Source organism: Hypanus sabinus, chromosome 17 (genome assembly GCF_030144855.1).
Source record: "Hypanus sabinus isolate sHypSab1 chromosome 17, sHypSab1.hap1, whole genome shotgun sequence".
Classification (NCBI taxonomy): Eukaryota; Metazoa; Chordata; class Chondrichthyes; order Myliobatiformes; family Dasyatidae; genus Hypanus; species Hypanus sabinus.
Window position 1 is genome coordinate 5,740,676 of NC_082722.1, and position 20,018 is coordinate 5,760,693.

A 20,018-nucleotide genomic window follows, 5' to 3' on the forward strand; every position below is an offset into this window, starting at 1 on the left:
TCATATGAAAGTCCTGCCATCCCAGGAATCAATCTGGTAAACCTTCTCTGTACTCCCTCTATGGCAAGAACGTCTTTCCTCATATTAGGGGACCAAAATTGCACACAATATTCTAGGTGCGGTCTCACCAAGGCCTTGTACAACTGCAGTAGAACCTCCCTGCTCCTGTACTCAAATCCTTTTGCTATAAATGCCAACATACCATTTGCCTTTTTCACTGCCTGCTGTACCTGCATGCCCACCTTCAATGACTAGTGTACAATGACACCCAGGTGTCGTTGCATCTCCCCTTTTCCTCATCGGCCATCATTCAGATAATAATCTGTTTTCCCGTTCTTGCAACCGAAGTAGATAGCCTCACATTTATCCACATTAAGTTGCATCTGCCATGAATTTGCCCACTCACCTAACCTATCCAAGTCACCCTGCATCCTCCTCACAGCTAACACCGCCACCCAGCTTCGTGTCATACGCAAACTTGGAGATGCTGCATTTAATTCCCTCGTCTAAATCATTAATAAATATTGTAAACAACTGGGGTCCCAGCACTAAGCCTTGTGGTACCCCACTAGTCACTGCCTGCCATTCTGAAAAGGTCCCGTTTACTCCCACTCCTTGCTTCCTGTCTGCCAACCAATTCTCTATCCACATCAATACCATACCCCCAATACCATGTGCTTTAAGTTTGCACACTAATCTCCTGTGTGGGACCTTGTCAAAAGCCTTTTGAAAATCCAAATATACCACATCCACTGGTTCTCCCCTATCCACTCTACTAGTTACATCTTCAAAAAATTCTATAAGATTTGTCAGACATGATTTTCCTTTCACAAATCCATGCTGACTTTGTCCGATTTCACCTCTTTCCAAATGTGCTGTTATCACATCTTTGATAACCGACTCTAGCATTTTCCCCACCCCCAATGTCAGACTAACCAATCTATAATTCCCCGATTTTTCTCCCTCCTTTTTTAAAAAGTGGGGTTACATTAGCCACCCTCCAATCCTCAGGAACTGATCCAGAATCTAAGGAGTTTTGGAAAATTATCACTAATGCATCCACTATTTCTTGGGCTACTTCCTTAAGCACTCTGGGATGCAGACTATCTGGCCCTGGGGATTTATCTGCCTTTAATCCCTTCGATTTACTGAACACCACTTCCCTACTAACATGTATTTCCCTCAGTTCCTCCATCTCACTGGACCCTTGGTCCCTTACTATTTCCGGAAGCTTATTTATGCCCTCCTTAGTGAAGACAGAACCTAAGTAGTTATTCAATTGGTCTGCCATGTCTTTGTTCCCTATGATCAATTCACCTGTTTCTGACAGTAAAGGACCTACATTTGTCTTGACCAATCTTTTTCTTTTCACGTATCTATAAAAGCTTTTACAGTCAGTTTTTATGTTCCCTGCCAGCTTTCTCTCATAATCTTTTTTCCCTTTCCTAATTAAGCCCTTTGTCCTCCTCTGCTGGTCTCTGAATTTCTACCAGTCCTCAGGTGTGCTGCTTTTTTTTTGCTAATTTATGTGTTTCTTCTTTGGACTTGATACTATCCCTAATTTCCCTTGTCAGCCATGGGTGCGCTACCTTCCCTGGTTTATTCTTTTGCCAAACTGGTATGAACAATTTTTGTAGTTCATCCATGCGATCTTTAAATGCTTGCCATTGCATATCCACCGTCAACCCTTTAAGTAACATTTGCCAGTCTATCTTAGCTAATTCAAGTCTCGTACATTCAAAGTTACCCTTCTTTAAGTTCAGAACCTTTGTTTCTGAATTAACTATGTCACTCCCCATCTTAATGAAGAATTCCACCATATTATGGTCACTCTTGCCCAAGGGGCCTCGCATGACAAAATTGCTAACTAACCCTTCCTCATTGCTAAATACCCAGTCTAGAATGGCCTGCTCTCTAGTTGGTTCCTCGACATGTTGGTTCAGAAAACCATCCCGCATACATTCCAAGAAATCCCCTTCCTCAGCACCCTTACCAATTTGGTTCAATCAATCTATATGTAGATTGAAGTCACCCATTATAACTACTGTTCCTTTAATGCACACATTTCTAATTTCCTGTTTAATGCCATCCCCAACCTCACTACTACTGTTAGGTGGCCTGTACACAACTCCCACCAGTATTTTCTGCCCCTTAGTGTTATGCAGCTCTACCCATATCGATTCCACATCCTCCAGGCTAATGTCCTTCCTTTCTATTGCGTTAATCTCTCTAACCAGCAATGCTATCCCACCTCCTTTTCTTTCCTGCCTATCCCTCCTGAATATTGAATATCCCTGGATGTTGTGCTCCCATCCTTGGTCACCCTGGAGCCATGTCTCTGTGATCCCAACTATATCATATTCATTAATAAATATCTGCACATTCAATTCATCCACCTTGTTACGAATGCTCCTCGCATTGACACGCAAAGCCTTCAGGCTTGTTTTTACAACACTTATACAATTATGTTGAAAAGTGGCCCTTTTTGCTTTTTGCCCTGGATTTGCCTGCCTGCCACTTTTACTTTTCACCTTACAACATTTTGCTTCTACCCTCATTTTACACCCCTCTGTCTCTCTGCACTTGTTCCCATCCCCTGCCATATCAGTTTAAAGCCTCCTGAACAGCAGTAGCAAACATTGGACATTGGTTCCAGTCCAGCCCAGGTGCAGACCGTCCTGTTTATACCGGTCCCACCTCCCCTGGAACTGGTTCCAATGCCCCAAAAATTTGAATCCCTCCCCCTTGCACCATTTTTCATGCCACATATTCATCTGAAATATCCTCCTATTTCTACTGTGACTAGCATGTGGCACTGGTAGTAATCCAGAGATTATTACCTTTGTGGTCCTGCTTTTTAGTTTATCTCCTCCCTAAATTCACCTTGTAAGACCTCATCCCGTTTTTTTTACCTATATCGTTGGTACCTATGTGCACCACGACCACTGGCTGTTCACCCTCCCATTCCAGAATGTCCTGCAGCCGCTCAGAGACATCCTTGACCCTTGCACCAGGGAAGCAACGTACCATCCTGGAGTCTCATTTGTGGCTGCAGAAACGCCTATCTCTTCCCCTTACAATCGAATCCCCTATCACTATAGCTCTCCCACTCCTTTTCCTTCCCTCCTGTGCCGCAGAGCCACCCATGGTGCAGTGAACTTGGCTGTTGCTGCCTTCCCCTGATGAGACATCTCCCCCAACAGTATCCAAAACAGTATATCTGTTTAGGAGGGAGATGACCCCAGGGGTCTCCTGTACTACCTGCCTACTGCTACGCTGTCTACTGGCCATCCCTTCCCTTTCTGCCTGTGTAGCCTTTACCTGCGGTGTGGCCAACTCTCTGAATGTGCTATTCACGACTTTCTCAGCATTGCAGATGCTCCAGTATGAATCCATTCGCAACTTCAGACACTCAATGCGGTCTGCCAGAAGCTGCAGTGACACACTTCCTGCACACATTGTCGTCAGGGACACTAAGTATCCCTGATTTCCCACATGCTACAGTTAACCATTAGGCTTAGCACAATGTAAAGAGGAAAAAGCAGTTCGCTATTGACCACAATCCAATACTTTAACTGATTTCCAATTTACATGAGTGTAAAAGCCCAGTTAATGCATGGATAGAGGTGAGAGAATATTATCTTGTTCATGATAACCAAAAATTGTACACCTTACTCCTAAAATACATTAACACTCAGGTTTCTATGTTTTGAAGTTTTGTTTTTGTTTTAACCACTTTTTTCCCCCTTTGTAGCAATTGGTTGCTGAAGGGATTGTGCAGCTGCATTGTTTCTACAATTATAAAGCTTATTTTACCACAATATGGTGTGTCTCTTTAGATGGGGATTACCACTTCGTTCACTGAGTGAGCAAACACTAAATGTCTACAGACCTTGTTTTTGTGGTACTTGTGCATTCTTGTTCTTACACCTGTGTACTTCAAGGCTCACTGCTTAAACCAGCTGAACAATATAATTGTACTGGTGTGTAAGTTTTTAAAACTTATTGTGAAATTTGGGTCAAGAAACTTTAGGTGATCAAGATGGTTGAAAGTTTACATCCAGAAAATGGAACAAAGGGAATTCTGATTAAAGTCACTGACCTGAAATGTTAGTTCTCCCACCCCCCATCCCAACAACTCCCCAGATATTGTCTGACTTGCTGCACATTCCAAGCAGTTTATGTTAAATTTCCAGTTTTGGCATGAACCACACCAAAGAGATTCTCTACTCCCACCAGCTGCTGCCCTTGAGCAAAGTCTTTAACCCTGGAAGTTAATGCAACCTTCAGGACTTCTTCATGGTTGATTTAAAAAGAAACTGTTCACCCTTTCTTTGACTGTTTTTACAACATTTCTTTCCACTCCCCAATTTGACCAAGCTGCCAAAGTATTTTTGGCATTAGTATGTTTCCCATTGAAGTGTTTTTCCTCACCAAGTCCTCCTACATGCATTAGACTCAGCCAAAACTTGGTATCTCCATCTCCATGTTGTTCTAACTGTGATTACTTCCCCATTGGATGTGACTGTTATCTATTGAAATTCCCAGGTTACTCTCCCCTTTCCTATCCAGCCATTATGAGGAGTTTCATTATCTCCTTAGATGATGTTGCAGTCCAGCAGAATGTAAGGGTTTTTCTTTGTATTTGCATTTAATCTTCTCTTAAAAAACACTACTTAACTTAAATTCAAGGCAATATTTAAAATCTTAATACCTGATATATTGAAGGAAGATCTTATCTGACCACTTAGTAACTTGCATTGCTGACCAAACCACCATTGTAATTACTGCTCATTACAGCTGCCTATTTAATTAATCATTAAGGAAAATATAAAAGCTAAAGTTGAACTTCATGAATTCTAAATGATAATGAAATTTTGGAATGAAAATTATTTTCAGCTTAAAAAATTAAATGTAAATAGTGGATTGAGATTTAAAACATTTCATTTCAGACTCAATTCCACTGTGAAAAGCCACAGGGACTGGATTCAAGAAATGAAAAGTCCATTTTGTAATTCCTCACAAAACATGCTCCACTTCTTAAGGGTACAGAATTAGTAGTATTGAGTAGAAAGCCAACTCTTAAAGAGATTACAAACATTACCTAGTTTATTTGGTTTTATAGCTCTTATTTTGAACTTGTACAAAAGTGACAAAATATATTTTTCCAGGGAAAAAATGTTTTCTGTTGAATCCTTCACCTTGGCATTCACGGGGTATTAGTCCTCAGTTGCTGTTACCATTACTCTGTGAGCTGCAACAACCGATGCAAAATCATCTTCTGTGCATATCGGACCTGCAGAGAATCGCGTTCCCGTTTACTAAGCTGATGGTATTTCTCCACGTCAGCCAATATGGCTTCCTCTTCCTTCAGACCGGAGCTGTAAGATTTTAGCCTCATTCTCACAGTGTTGTGTAGAAGTTGCTTCCAGTCAGACTTCAGGCTGGGGATCGCAGAATTGGTAAGACCAGAAGTATCACCTTCCTCCTCCTCCTCCCACCCATCATTCGCTTTGTATTCTTCAAATTCTTCCACTGACATACTCAAAACCTGGTTATTTGTGATGACAGAATAGTACCAATGTTAGCTAGCAATAGAGATCAATTGAAACATCGCTATTTAATCAAAATTTATACCTTTATAAGACAAGATCAGATGAGGTGCTTTCTGTGCCAGCCTTGTGAGACCTATCCAAATAATTCCACTCCTACATTTTAATCTTTCTTATTTATTATTTATTGAGATACAGCCTTCAAGCCAGGCTGCCCGGCAATTGCTCTATTTAATCCTAGCCTAACCATGGTACAATTTGCAATGATCAATTAATCTTCCAACTAGTACACCTTTGGACTGTGGGAGGAAACCAGAGCACCCAGAAGAAACCCACGCGGTCACAGGGAGAGCACAACTTTCTTACAGGCAGCGGCAGGAATTGAACCTGATTCACTGGTACTGTAAAACCACACTATCCAAATTGTAAAAGTTACTGAATCTGCTGCCATCATCCTGTCAGACTGTCCTTTCCAGAATATAACACCAACATAAAAGTGTTTCTTGCCTCTGCTTCTTTTGCCATTGACCTTGCTTCCTCTACTCAGGGCTCTCTTCCTTAAGCAATAGAGAAACCATTAGTACTCTTCATGCTTCTGAACATCTACATCAAGTCCTTTCACCACAACATCTCTAAGATAAATATACCAAACATGGAACAGTATCTACAAAATGTAGTTATTACACTATTACAGCTGTATGTACAGAATTCCACATAAGGTACACAGCTTTAACAGTAGTCAGTCCTCACCTTAAGGGTACTATAAAGTTCCTCCTCTGTTAGGACTCCATCCTGCCCGATAACAAAATCCCCTTCTTCTTGGACTATTTCCAACTCAGTCAAGAATTCCCACTTTTCAGCCAGCAACCTTCTCTCCTCTTCTGTCTTTGCAGCTTAAAACACAAACAAACAATCTAGTCACATCGCTTCTGCACGGCAGTTTCCTAAATCGTGCTGGAGTTGGATGCTTTGCTTCACAACCAACCTTGCAAGGCAGCCTCGTACACAGTCAGCATTCGGATATCCAGGGCTTCATGTGTGTTGCTAGGATAGGGTTCGGTAAATCCATACATGTGCAGGAGCTGCCAGTTGGCAAGCTGGCCGTATGTGTTAAATATCTCTTCCCCTCCACTGATCTTCTTGATGGAAACCATTTTCAAACAGTCCTGTGAACATGCACAGAAACATATCATTACTCATATTGAACATATACAATCCACTCCAAGTACCTTCATTCCCTAATGGACCCAACTCTATCTCCTCACCGGTGTAAATTCCAAGTTGGCATTGTGATTGGCCACGTGGTTCAACATGTCAGCCAGAGGGACCATCATGGGAGGGTCTGGAGTTTCATCTTCATCATCATCATCGTCTTCTTCAGAGGGCTCCTGGAAACTGTGGATATAAAGCCCAATCTGAGTCCTACTATAAGGGTCCCAGAACAGATCCACTGGTGACCGACCTCCATGCAGAATATGACCCGCCTACAACCACTCTTTCTATGGGCAAGCCAGTTCTGGATCCACAAAGCAATGTCCCCTTGGATCCCATGCCTCCTTACTTTCTCCCTTTTTTAAAAAAAAATATTTATTAAATTTTAGAAATTACAAAGAATAAATGTGATGATAAAATAGTAAGAAAAATAATATTAACCCTCCCCCCTCCCCTGAGCCCTTATCTAAAGAAAAAAAAGGAAAGAAGAGAAAGATTGCCTGGATATCAGAGGATCCCCATATGCTCCATGGAGTTCAAAATAATTTTGATATTTATTTTTACTTTCCCCAATTACTTTATAATTTTATCTTCAAAGGACCTATGTATTTAATTCTATCTTTTGTAAGTATGGGAACCAAATTTTCAAAAATATATCATATTCATTTCTTAGATTATACGTAATTTTTTCAAGAGGAATACAACTATGTATTTCATTATTCCAACGATCTATAGTTAAATATAAATCAGATTTAAGTAACTGCGATAACTTTTTTGGCAACTGCCAATGCAATTTTCATAAATTTTTTCTGATACTTATTCAATTTAAGTTTCAGTATTATCCCTTCAATGTCTCCTCATAAAAATAATAGTGGACTATGTGGGAGTTGTACTCCAGTAATTTGTTCCAATAAAAGTCTTAAATTTATCCAAAATGGTTGAATTTTAAAACAAGACCAAGTAGAATGTAAAAAAGTACCAATTTCTTGATTACATCGAAAACATTGGTCAAACATATTTGAATTTAATCTATTTATTTTCTGTGGTATATATAATTGATGTAAAAAATTATATTGTGTTAATCTAAGTTGAACATCTATTGTATTTCTCATACTTTCGGAACATAACCTTGACCAGTTTTTTCCATCAATTTTAACATTCAAATCAGATTCCCATTTTTGTCTTGATTTATGAATTCCTGATTTAATTGTCTGATTTTGAATCAAATTATACATACAAGATGTAATTTTTTTAATTTTTCCTTTCTGAATTAATATTTCTATTTCACTAGGTTTTGGTATCAACATTGATTGACCCAGCTTTTCTTGTAAATAAGCCTTTAATTGAAAATAACAGAAAAGAGTGTTGTTTGATATTTTATATTTATTTTTTAATTGATCAAACAACATCAATATACCTCCTTCAAAACAATCACCTATATATTTAATCCCTTTTTGGAACCAATTATGTAAAAGTTTATTATCCATTGAAAAAGGAATAAGCCTATTTTGAATTAAAGTTCTTTTTGCTAATAAAGATTTCTTTATCTCATCATCCATATTTACCTTATTCCATAAATCAATCAAGTGTCTTAATATAGGAGATTCTTTTTTTTCCCGTATCCATTTGGATTCCCATTTATATATAAAATCTTCTGTTTGTATGTTTTCTCCTATCTTAACTAATTCTATTCTAATCCATGCCGGTTTTTCTTCATCAAAAAAAATGCAATAAATCTAAGTTGATTTGCTTTATAATAATTCTTAAAATTTGGAAGTTGTAACCCTCCTAAATCAAATTTACATGTCAATTTTTCCAATGATATTCTTGACATCTTTCCTTTCCAAAGAAATTTCCTTACATATTTAATCAGTTCTTGAAAAACTTCTGAGATAATTGTATTGGTAAAGTTTGGAATAAATATTGCAATCTAGGAAATATATTCAATTTTACAGCATTAACTCTACCTATTAATGTTATTGGTAACATCATCCATTTATCAAGATCCTCTTTTTTTTAATAATGGCAAATAATTTTGTTTATATAAATTTTTTACATCATTATTAACTCTAATACCTAAATATTTTATCCCATTTATTGACCATCGAAATTGAGTTACTAATCGACATTGATTATAATTTCCTTTGGTAAAGGGTAAAATTTCACTTTTATCCCAATTTACTTTATAGCCTGATACTTTCCCATATTCTTCCAATCTAAAAGATAATCTTTGCAAAGATTGCAATGGGTTTGTTAAATAAATCAAAACATCATCAGCAAATAAATTAATCTTATATTCTTCTTGATTAACTCTAAAGCCCCCAATGTCTGAATCTGTTCTAATTAATTCAACTAATGGTTCTATTGCCAATTCAAATAAAACAGGTGATAATGGGCAGCCTTGTCTAGTTGACCTCGTTAAGCAAAGTGGTGTTGAAATCTGACCATTTGTAACTACTTTAGCTTGAGGATTAGTATTTAAAGTTTTAATCCATTGTATAAAAGATTTTCCTAACTCATATTTTTCCAAAACCTTAAATAAAAAAATCCCATTCCAATCTATCAAATGCTTTTTCTGCATCCAAAGCAACTGCCACACTCATTTCCTCTCTTTTTTGTGTCAAATGAATTATACTAAGTAACTGGGTTATATTATCCATTGATTGTCTGTTTTTAATAAAACTTGTTTGATCCATATGTATTAATTTTGGTATTTAGATATTCTATTAGATAAAATTTTTGCTAGTATTTTATAATCTGTATTCAACAAAGAAATAGGCCTATATGATGTTGGTTTTAAAGGATCTCTATCTTTTTTTGGCAATACAGTTATGATCGCTGTTAAAAAAGATTGTGGGAGTTTATGCATTCTTTCCACTTGGTATATTAATTCCATAACAGGAGGAATTAATAAATCTTTTAAATTTTTTATAAAATTCAGGAGGGTTTAGGATCACTTCAGAGTAATAAATCCCCAGGAGAAGATGGTTTTCCTCCTGAATTTTATAAAAAACCTCCTTACTTTCTCAATAAGCCTTGCATGGGGTACCTTATCAAATGCCTTGCTGAAAACCATATACACTGCACCTATTGCTCTTCCTTCATCAATGTGTTTAGTCACATCCTCGAAAAATTCAATCAGGCTCATAAAGCATGACCTGCCTTTGACAAAGCCATGCTGACTATTCCTAATCATATGCCTCTCCGAATGTTCATAAATCCTGCCTCTCAGGTTCTTCTCCATCAACTTACCAACCACTGAAGTAAGACTCACTGGTGTATAATTTCCTGGGCTACCTCTACTTCCTTTCTTGAATAATGGAACAAAATCCGCAACCCTCCAATCCTCCGGAACCTCTCCCGTTCCCATAGATGATGCAAAGATCATCGCCAGAGGCTCAGCAATCTCCTCCCTTGCCTCCCACAGTAGCCTGGGTACATCTCGTCTGGTCCTGGTGACTTAACCAGATGCTTTCCAAAAAGCTCCAGCACATCCTCTTTCTTAATATCTACATGCACAAGCTTTTCAGTGCACTGTAAGTCATCCCTACAATCGCCAAGATCCTTTTCCGTAGTGAATACTGAAGCAAAGTACTCATTAAGTACCTCTGCTATCTCCTCCGGTTCCATACACACTTTTCCACTGTCTCGCTTGATTAGTCCTATTCTCTCACGTCTTACCCTCTTGCTCTTCACATACTGGAAGAATGTCTTGGATTTTCCCTAATCCTGTCCGCCAAAGCTTTCTGATGGCCCCTTCTGGCTCTCTTAATTTCTTAAGCTCCTTACTGTTAGCCTTATAATCTTCTAGATCTGTTTTCTGAACCTTTCGTTAGCTCTTCCTGTCTAGATTACAGCCTTTGTACACCACAGTTCCTGTACCCTACCATCCTTTCCCTGTCTCACTGGAACATACCTATGCAGAATTCCACGCAAGTATCCCCTGAACATTTGCCACATTTCTTCCATGAATTTCCCGAGAACATCTTGAGACCAGGAACATTAACCTATTTTTCTGTTCACAGATGCTGCTTGACCTGCTGGATATTTTCTACATTTGTTTTTTTTTTATTATTGTAGTAAAGGCACTGATCCCAGTGGCTGGAGCTTCAGAAAGAGTTATGGAGACTGCACTCTGATCCTCAGTCCTTGTTTGCTGCCCTTCCTTAGGCAGCGAGTATTTTGAGCTTGGGAAACATAGCTCAGGTTGCCACTATTTACTCTGAGCAAGTCTGGCAGGCTAGTTGATTAAAGCTTAAAGCTCTTAAAAAACATATCCCCAAGCTGAACACACAATCTTTGCATGAACATTTCCTTAATCAAAGGCAAAGCCAGCATTTCTATCTAATCCTTGGTGACTGGCTGGAGATCAAAAGCCTTGCTCACTGACTGCTCGTTATCTTCTAAGCTATGAACGTCAGACCAACTAACCAACATGTGAGGGACAGTTCTCAGCATGGATGGCTGGAGAGCAGTCTCCTCTCTGAAGCACACAGGAGACTGTGACAGCTGGCCCTTCACCTGTAAGCCATAACAAATGCCACCAGCTTCTTGTAAAGCTCCAGGGTGTGTTCATGTGGGTCGAAGATGTCAGGATGACATTTCATAAAAGGCAGCACTATGCTGTTGTACTCTTCTTCAATGTTCATCAAGTCTTTCTCGACTGCCAGTGGCACACCTGTGCCGAGCAGAAGCATATTCCTCTCCTCCTCAGACCTGTAGAAACAAATAAAATACAACACACGTTACACACCTCTGGTCCTCATCTCAAGGACACCAACACCCCCTGGGAAACAGGCGGGCCTGTCCCTACACTTGTACAGTTTTCAATGTTGAATCAAAGCACTGAATGTTAAAAGGAAGTAAAATTACAGAGGGTTCCCACTTTATCCAGATTTCTATCTCCATCCCTGGTACAACTTTCCCAAACAACAATATTCCACCAGATTTTCCAGAAATCCCATACACAAGCCCAATAGTAGCTCACACCATAGCTCTGCACTAAGTCAAGGGGGTGACAATATTTGTACAGAAACATGATGCTTTCCTGAATTACCACAAAGCCAAAGAAGGCGGCTGCACTACCTGTCCATCAGGTGGTTTCTTTAACCAAGGTAACCAGTGGAAGGCCATCAGCTTTCCCACCCCCCTCAACCCTCACCAAAACCCCCCTCAACCCTTACCAAAACATGGGGTGGTGCAGGGTGCTGAAGCCAGGCCAGAGAGAGAAATAAGGCTTCCAGTGGGATTTGCTGCTTGTGATCTCGAACATCATGGAAAGCAGGAGTGGCACCCAGCCCGACCGGCATTCCAACGCTGCCTCTTCTAAAAATAGACCCAACCATTAAAGCACTGCTCTTCACAGGACGTACAACCTCATCTGCCCAAAGATACTCTATTCAATCAGTCTTCTTACAGGCAGCCACAAAACAAAGCAACCCAATGGGGCTCACTAAAAAACACTGTCAAACACCTGATGTACAAAGAAAAGAACCAATCATGCAAACAATAAGTAAGCAAATACCACTCAGAAATGAAGTTCACAGCCACAAAGCCTGTCATCACTACAGGCTGTCTGAGTTGTGCAGATGACAGCGTCAGTTTAGTACAGAGATGAGTAAGGTTGAGCATCCCCTCACCTTTGGCCCTGACACCCTGGCCTGGTGTATGAATTGGCCAAGCATCAGCTCATTCCTTACTCTCAGACACAGGCCCTGCTGCTTTGATACACTCTCAGGCCCAGGGCCCGCCATCTCAGTTTGGCCCATACCTGGCCTTTCCAATCTCGCCCAGCACTTAACTCAGTCCATGCTCTTGAGCTGAGGCCCCAGCACCTTGACTCTGCCACTCAGAATTAGCTCCAAGTACATTCCAGCAACAGCCAAACATTGGATCATTCCTCACTCTCAGGCCTGGGCCCCACCACAACTATCCTGCACCTTTGAGACCAGTTCACCCTGTAATAATGCTGGGTTGCACTGGCAGTTCAAAAGGGAAGCTATTGTTTATAGCGATCATTTCCCAGAAATAGCGTGAGTAATAAAGCAGTTAGTTGTTTTGTTTGCTACCAGTAAGGCCGGTGTTTTTCACCAGGGTACTGGATTTCAGACATCCCTAATTCAGCAGCTTGAACAAATTTTTTTTTCTTGGTTGGGTTTTGCAAATCTTTGTGAATCCATTGGTGGGGGGTGGTCTGCAGGCCTGGTTCTGAGACCGCCGGAGACCTGCCCTGGGGTTGAAAAAAACTACGTGCACAGGTGGGAGGGAGGTAAGGGGCTTGTTTTGCTCGTGTTCTGTGATGGGCTTGCTATGTTAGTGCTCTCACTTGCGGGCTTCCCCCAGCACACACTGGAGTGTGTTGGTTGTTTCAGTGCATGTTTTAATAAACTTGAACCTTGAATAAAACAAGAGTGATAATTTATGTGAACAAAGTTCACTTATTAATAAGAGTGGGGAAATCTGATTTGATGGAAGTTATTCAGTGGAATGCTTAGACACACAGATAAGACAAACAGTAATGAAGGTAGTATCACTGCTCTCATTGGCAAAAGCACTCAGTCCAGGTGTTGGGCCACACCCGGAATACCCTGTGCAGCTGATTGGCACACCATCACAAGGTACAGAAAAGATTCACAGGAATCTTGAAGGGCTTGGATAACAAAGACAAGAGATCGAAGAATGATTGTTAAGAGTTTATAAAATCACGTGAATGACCATGGCCGGAGTAAAGTTTAACAAATATTAGCAGAAAAAGGGAGGAGTTACACTGAAGGATAAAGAATGAGGATACTCTAAGAGATGAAACACCACTTCCAATCCCTTACTCTGTCTACTACGCAGAATCTCCCAATTACCCTTAGCAGCCCCCAACTACAGAAAGTCAGGAGAGCAGGAGCTTTCAGGATGGTGTGGAGAATCTCGGATCACTGGACCAGGTAGAAAGAATAACCCACCCTTCATGCACCTCCCACCCAACCCACAGAAAAATCTCTAGGTCCCAGTCACCTCTGACGTGGGTGCATGTTCTCCTTGATGCTAAAGGACCATCCAAGGAGAAGCCTACAACAATTTAATCCGCAGAAGTGTGAAGCAATTTTTAGTAGCGATGATATACGTTATCTAGACAATACAATATTAAAGGAGATGTGGGTGCCAGGATAAATCAAGACCATTAAAAAGGTTTGGCTTCATGAACAAAGGCAAAAGAGAATTTGTACTAGCATTTTACCAATCATCGTTTAGTTGAGCTATCTGGACATCACGGGGATCCACAAGAATGGCGAAGTATACATGAGAAGCTGGGATTGTGCTACTTACAAATTTCCACCCAATTTACTTCTCCCTTGCCCAAGGTACAATGGATAACCATGGTTCATGAGTGGGGTTGGGATGAAAGGTGAGACACTTAAAGCAGCAGAGATTCTGGCTGACATACCTCTCTTTAGTAAATCCTGGATTGCTGTGGTATGCTGACTGAGCAGTGCTGCCCTGGGAACAGAAAATAACAGCTCTCCCTCTTCAATGTCATTGTTTGCCACCAGCCCATAACCCTCCACAGTGCCACCCTTGCTCAAGTGTACCTGAGGAGGGAGAGAGGGAGGAGAAAAAATCAAAGGTTCAGAATACAAATCACAATACCCCAATCTAATGTGTCGGTACAGTCCAAGAAAAAGTTTGTAAACCTTTCTTCATGAAATGTGGTCTGATCTTCATCTAAGTCACAATAATAAACAAACACAATCTGCCTAAACATAACACACGAACAATTGTACTTTCCATGTCTTTATTGAATTCACTTTAAATCAGTCACAGTTCAAGCTGGAAAAAGTATGTGAACCCTTGTATTCAGTAATTGGTAGAACCTCTTTTAGCAGCAATAACCTCCACCAAATATTCACAAACTTTTTCTTGCAACTGGATCCAGGGTCACAGATTCAGAACGCTTGGCCAGTTGTACAGTACATGAGGATCTGGGAGCATTTTCAAGTGTTATTTTTAAGCACACAATATGAAGGAGTGTGGAGAAAATCAGCTCACAGAGTCTTCTGGAGAAGCGTGGGATAGTTCAAGGAGCCTGATTAACTGGGCCAAATGACCACAGTTCACACTGATTACCAGCATTCTATGTGAAACAATATTATGATGGGTACATAAAGAAGAACAGCAGCAATTATCATGAGGGTGGCCGCAGGGATGCTCTAAGAGCAGAGAGAGTTGCTGCAGTGCTGATATATAAAGGTTTCAAAGGTACATTTGACGTCAGAGAAATGTATACAATATACATCCTGAAATTCTTTTTCTTCGTAAACATCCACAAAAACAGGAGTGCCATTCTAACCGAATGACAGTTAGAACCGCAAAGTCCCCCCAGCTCCCCTTCCCTCGGGTCTAAGGACTAATCAACTGAAACCAAACCAGACCAAATGCACCTCAGTATCGTACTGAACCAAATAAAAGTCTATTTCCATCTCTTTTATAACACCTGCATCATAAATACACAAATTTACTTGGCCAGAGAGACTCTCCAGCTAATTCCAACACTGGGGCAGATGTGACCACTGGTCTCAGCTCCTTTGTTTCAAAAATTAATTTCAACAGACACAGCTCTCCAGAATAAAGAATGTTAAAGATTGAGAGGCTGAGAGAACAAATTCATCTCGTTCTTATCCTGAGACCCCAAGCTTGCTGTTCCTTTGTGTGTTTATCTATCTGACAGGTGCATTTACAATGACATATATGTACTTTTGTGAAGCTTGTTCCATCTTCATGTGTAATCAGCCCAATCAACAACTGTCCAACTTAAGGCCAACACTGCCAATCAATTCAGCCTGGGCTCTGTATAAAAAATTTTCAAGCACTTCACTTCAGGTACATACAGCACACTAACAGGCCCTTCAGCCCACCTCATCTATGCTGCCCCCACACTGGTCCATTTGCCACTTCAGGCTCATATTCCTCTAAACTATTCGTACTAACCAAATATCTTTTGGACATTGTAATTCTATCTGCCTCCATCACCATCTCAACAGCTTATTTTAAATATTCATCACTGTCTGTATGAGAAACTTACCCCTCAGATCTCCTTTAAATTCCTCCCCTCTCACCTGAAACCTGTGTCTACTACATTTACTCTCCTACCCTGGAGAAAAGACTATATATCCTATCTATGCCCCTCATAATGTTGTAAACCTACTAAAGCTAGCCCATCCAATCTCCCTGTAAAAACACCCTCCATTCTGCATAACAGCCCAGCAAATCTCTTCTGCACTCTCTGTCACTACTCCCCTCCTTCCTGTAACTTGGTGACCAGAATTGGACACACAAGTGAACTTTGTAAATGAAGTTTAGCAGAGTCAGTGAAATGACTGGCACTGGCCAATTGCATTATTTTATGAATAAAGTATTTGCTTGGGGAAGGAGTGGGGAGGAAACCTTGTCAGTTGGCTGTACAAAATGCCGCCCTCCCCAGAGTCCCCAGCAAGCAAGTACCTAGTCCGAAGTGTTGCAAGGATGAATGAGCAACTGGAAACACCCCAGTTGCTGAAGTCCTGCTTATCTATACTTTGTAAATTTTCCAACAAAGTAAAGACGGCCAGCTCACCTTGGGGCTGAGCTCCAGCCCTGACTGCCTGCACCAGGTCAGGAACTGGCTCAGCACTTCTTCAGTACCTTGGCCCACTGCAGCCTCCACCTGCAATAAACATCAAAGATCACAGCCTCAGAATGGTTCCTGGTCCAGCAGCTATTACTTCTCGGCTCCTGCCCAGTGACGAGGTAACCAATCCCATGGAAGTCTGACCTCAACAACCCCCAGTTTAAAAGAAACAGCCAGAATTTGACCCCATTCTGGGTTACACTAGCCATGGCATGGGTTCCCATAGACACAAGATTAAAGCAGCTGCAGCCCAGGGTTTTAAGATCACAGATGACACAGAGTCCATCTGGAGGGTTGAAAGACTGGATACAGGGAGAGTGCCACCCTTGACTGAGAATAAGGGGATGGTTGTTTAAGGCAAGGAACCACATCAGCTCCAAGCTAGAGTCTCCACCTCACAGCACCAGAGAATCTTAATCCTGGGTGATGTCTGTGTGAAATTTGGTTCTTGTTGTGAGCACATGGATTCTCCCCAGGAGCTCCAGTTTCCAGCTACATCCCAAAGACTAATGTAACATGCTGCCAGTCTGTGGATGAGGTTTGAATCTGACGGGTGTTGAATGGAATGGGAGAGGGCAGTTAAAGTGTGGGATTACTGTAAATTGGTGAAACTGGAGAGGGTTCAAAGGAGGTTCACAAAAAAGGTTCCAGGAATGAATGGTTTGTCACATGAAGAGCGTTTGATGGCTCTGGGCCTGTGTATTCACTAGAATTCAGAAGAATAAAGAGTGACTTAATTAAAACCTATTGAATGATAGAAAACATAGAAAATCTACAGCACAATACAGGCCCTTCAGCCCACAATGCTGTGTTGAACATGTACTTACTTTAGAAACTACCTAGGGTTACCCATTGCCCTCTATTTTTCTAAAAATCTCTTAAAAGACCCTATTATACATGCCTCCACCACCGTCGCCAGCAGCTCATTCCACGCTCACACCACTCTCTGCGTAAAAAACTTACCCCTGATATCTCCTCTGTACCCACTTCCAAACACCTTAAAACTGTGCCCTCTCATGTTATCCATTTCAGTCCTGGGAAAATGCCTATCAACACAATCAATGCCTCTCATCATCTTATTTATACACCCCTGACAGGTCACCTATCATCCCCCACTTGCTCCAATGATGAAAGATCTTGATAAAGTGGATGTAGAGAGGAATTTCCTATGTTGGGGGAGTCTAAGACCAGAGGACACAGCTTCAGAATAGAGGGGTGTCCTTTTAGAACAGGGATGATGAGGAATCTCTTTAGGCAGATGGCAGTGAATCTGTGGAATTCTTTGCCACAAGCAGCTATGAAGGCCAAAGTCTTTATGCATATTTAAGGCAGAGGTTGGTATTGATTGGTCAGGGCATGAAGGGGTACGGGGAGAAGGCAAGGGGCTGAGAGGTAAATCGTATCAGCCATGATGAAACAGCATGTTCGGTTCCCTCGTATGGTCTAAATGGGTGGGTGGTGAGCAGCAGAGTTACTGGGCGGAAGGGCCTCGTTCTGTGTTGGATGTGAGGTCCTTGGGTCCCGAAACTGCCGGGGATGTTACCAAAACTGTGATTGACGGATTGGCCTCTTTCACTGCTATGTTTTTCTCATGTTCTCGCCCGCTCTTTCTGTTGGTGGACTGACGGGGCGGGGGGAGGGACTAGGGTCGCGATTTTTCTTGATGTCTTTCTTTCAACTACTTCTATGGTTTTCTATATTTTATGGTAATCTGGGTAAGACAAATTTCAGGATTGAATTCTGCGTACCTACTTCGACAGTACAATTAACCCCTGAACGTCGCCGACCCTGGGGCGGAGGCACGAGAGACCGAGGGGCCCGCTGCTTCCATCAGGGTGACGAGACACCCCGGACGGACTGCGGTCTACCGATACCCTCCCTCCCTCCCTCTTGCCCCCTGGGATCCGCACCCACCTTCGGCCTCTTCGCCGCCGACGCCATCTTCTCAGAGTGACAACCGAACCGGCTCGCGCCGATCACTTCCGTTTGGGGAGCCAGGTCCCGCCCCCTTCGGCACGATCACTTCCGGATGGTACCGCCCCTTAAAGGGACAGCGGCACGACTCGCTCGCAAGATGAAAGCAACTCATACAAACTGCTGGAGGGACAGCAGATCAGGCAGCATCTGTAAACATGGACGAACATTCGGTGTTTTGGGCCGAGATCCTTCTTCAGGACTGAGCAGGAAGGTATTGGGTGAAAGCAGGCGGGTGGGAGAGGTGAGGAGAGTGGACCGAGGGAGAAAGGGAAGGAGGAGGGGACCCAGGGCAAATAGACAATAGACAGTAGGTGCAGGAGTAGGCCATTTGGCCCTTCTAGCCAGCACCGCCATTCACTGTGATCATGGCTGATCATACACAATCAGTACCCCGCTCCTTCCCTCTCCCCATATCCCTTGACCCCACTATCTATGAGTTCTATCTAACTCTCTCTTGAATGCATCCAGAGACTTGGCCTCCACTGCCTTCTAGGGCAGAGCATTCCACATATCCACCACACTCTAGGTGAAAAAGTTTTTCCGCATATCTGTTCTAAATGGCCTACCCCTTATTCTTAAACTGTGGCCTCTAGTTCTGGACTCACCCATCAGCGATAACATGCTTCCTGCCTCCAGTTTGTCCAATCCCTTAATAATCTTATATGTTTCAATCAGATCCCCTCTCATCCTTCTAAATTCCAGTGTATACAAGCCCAATCTTTCAACATATAACAGTCCTGCCATTCCGGGAATTAACCTTGTGAACCTACACTGCACTCCCTCAATAGCAAGAATGTCCTTCCTCAAATTTGGAGACCAAAACGGCACACAATACTCCAGGTGGGGGTCTCACAAGGGCCCTGTACAGCTGCAGAAGGACCTCTTTACTCCTATACTCAATTCCTCTTGTTATAAAAGCTAGCATGCCATTAGCTTTCTTCACTGCCTGCTGTACCTGCATGCTTGCTTTCATTGACTGATGTACAAGAACACCGAGATCTCGTTGTACTTTCCCTTTTCCTAATTTGACTCCATTTAGATAGTAATCTGCCTTCCTGTTCTTGCCACCAAAGTGGATAATCTCACATTTATCCACATTAAACTGCATTTGCCATACATTTGCCCATTCACCCAACCTGTCCAAGTCACCCTGCATTCTCATAACATCTTCCTGACATTTCACACTGCCACCCTTTTGTGTCATCAGCAAATTTGCTAAAGTTACTTTTAATCCCTTCATCTAAATCATTAATGTATATTGTAAACAGCTGTGGACCCAGCACCGAACCTTGCGGTACCCCACTGGTCACAGCCTGCCATTCTGAAAGGGACCCGTTAATCACTACTCTTTGTTTCCTGTCAGCCAGCCAATTTTCAATCCATGTCAGTACTCTGCCCCCAATACCATGTGCCCTTATTTTGCCCACTAATCTCCTATGTGGGACTTTATCAAAAGCTTTCTGGAAGTCCAGTAATTGACAGGTGAGGGCCGGAGTAGGGAATAGAAGAGGGTGGGGGGAGAAAAATGTTTTTACTGGAAGGAGAAATGGATTTTCATGCCACCAGGTTGGAGTCTACCCACATGGAATATGTTATTCCTCCCCCACTGATGCACCATCAAT

General features: G+C 41.8%; 1 protein-coding gene across 1 annotated transcript; it reads right to left on the bottom strand.

The window, feature by feature from the left end:
* Positions 1-5,087: 5,087 nt before the first annotated feature.
* On the bottom strand, positions 5,088-18,485 carry setd6 (SET domain containing 6, protein lysine methyltransferase). Its single transcript, XM_059992498.1, has 9 exons — positions 18,334-18,485; positions 16,366-16,455; positions 14,200-14,344; positions 11,948-12,089; positions 11,286-11,480; positions 6,818-6,947; positions 6,538-6,718; positions 6,303-6,445; positions 5,088-5,551 (listed from the first exon to the last, which is right to left on the bottom strand). The coding sequence occupies exons 1-9, from the start codon at positions 18,358-18,360 to the stop codon at positions 5,243-5,245; spliced, it is 1,362 nt and encodes a 453-aa protein (XP_059848481.1). The 5' UTR covers positions 18,361-18,485; the 3' UTR covers positions 5,088-5,242.
* Positions 18,486-20,018: the final 1,533 nt, after the last annotated feature.

Bases quoted from the DNA above. Each gene is read 5' to 3' on its own strand.
- setd6 (XM_059992498.1), bottom strand. From the start codon at position 18,360: ATGGCGTCGGCGGCGAAGAGGCCGAAG. The intron at 16,456-18,333 runs GTGGGTGCGGAT...TGTTTATTGCAG, and splicing joins CGGCGGCGAAGAGGCCGAAG to GTGGAGGCTGCAGTGGGCCA. The intron at 6,948-11,285 runs GTGAAGGGCCAG...TTATATCCACAG, and splicing joins GCATTTGTTATGGCTTACAG to TTTCCAGGAGCCCTCTGAAG.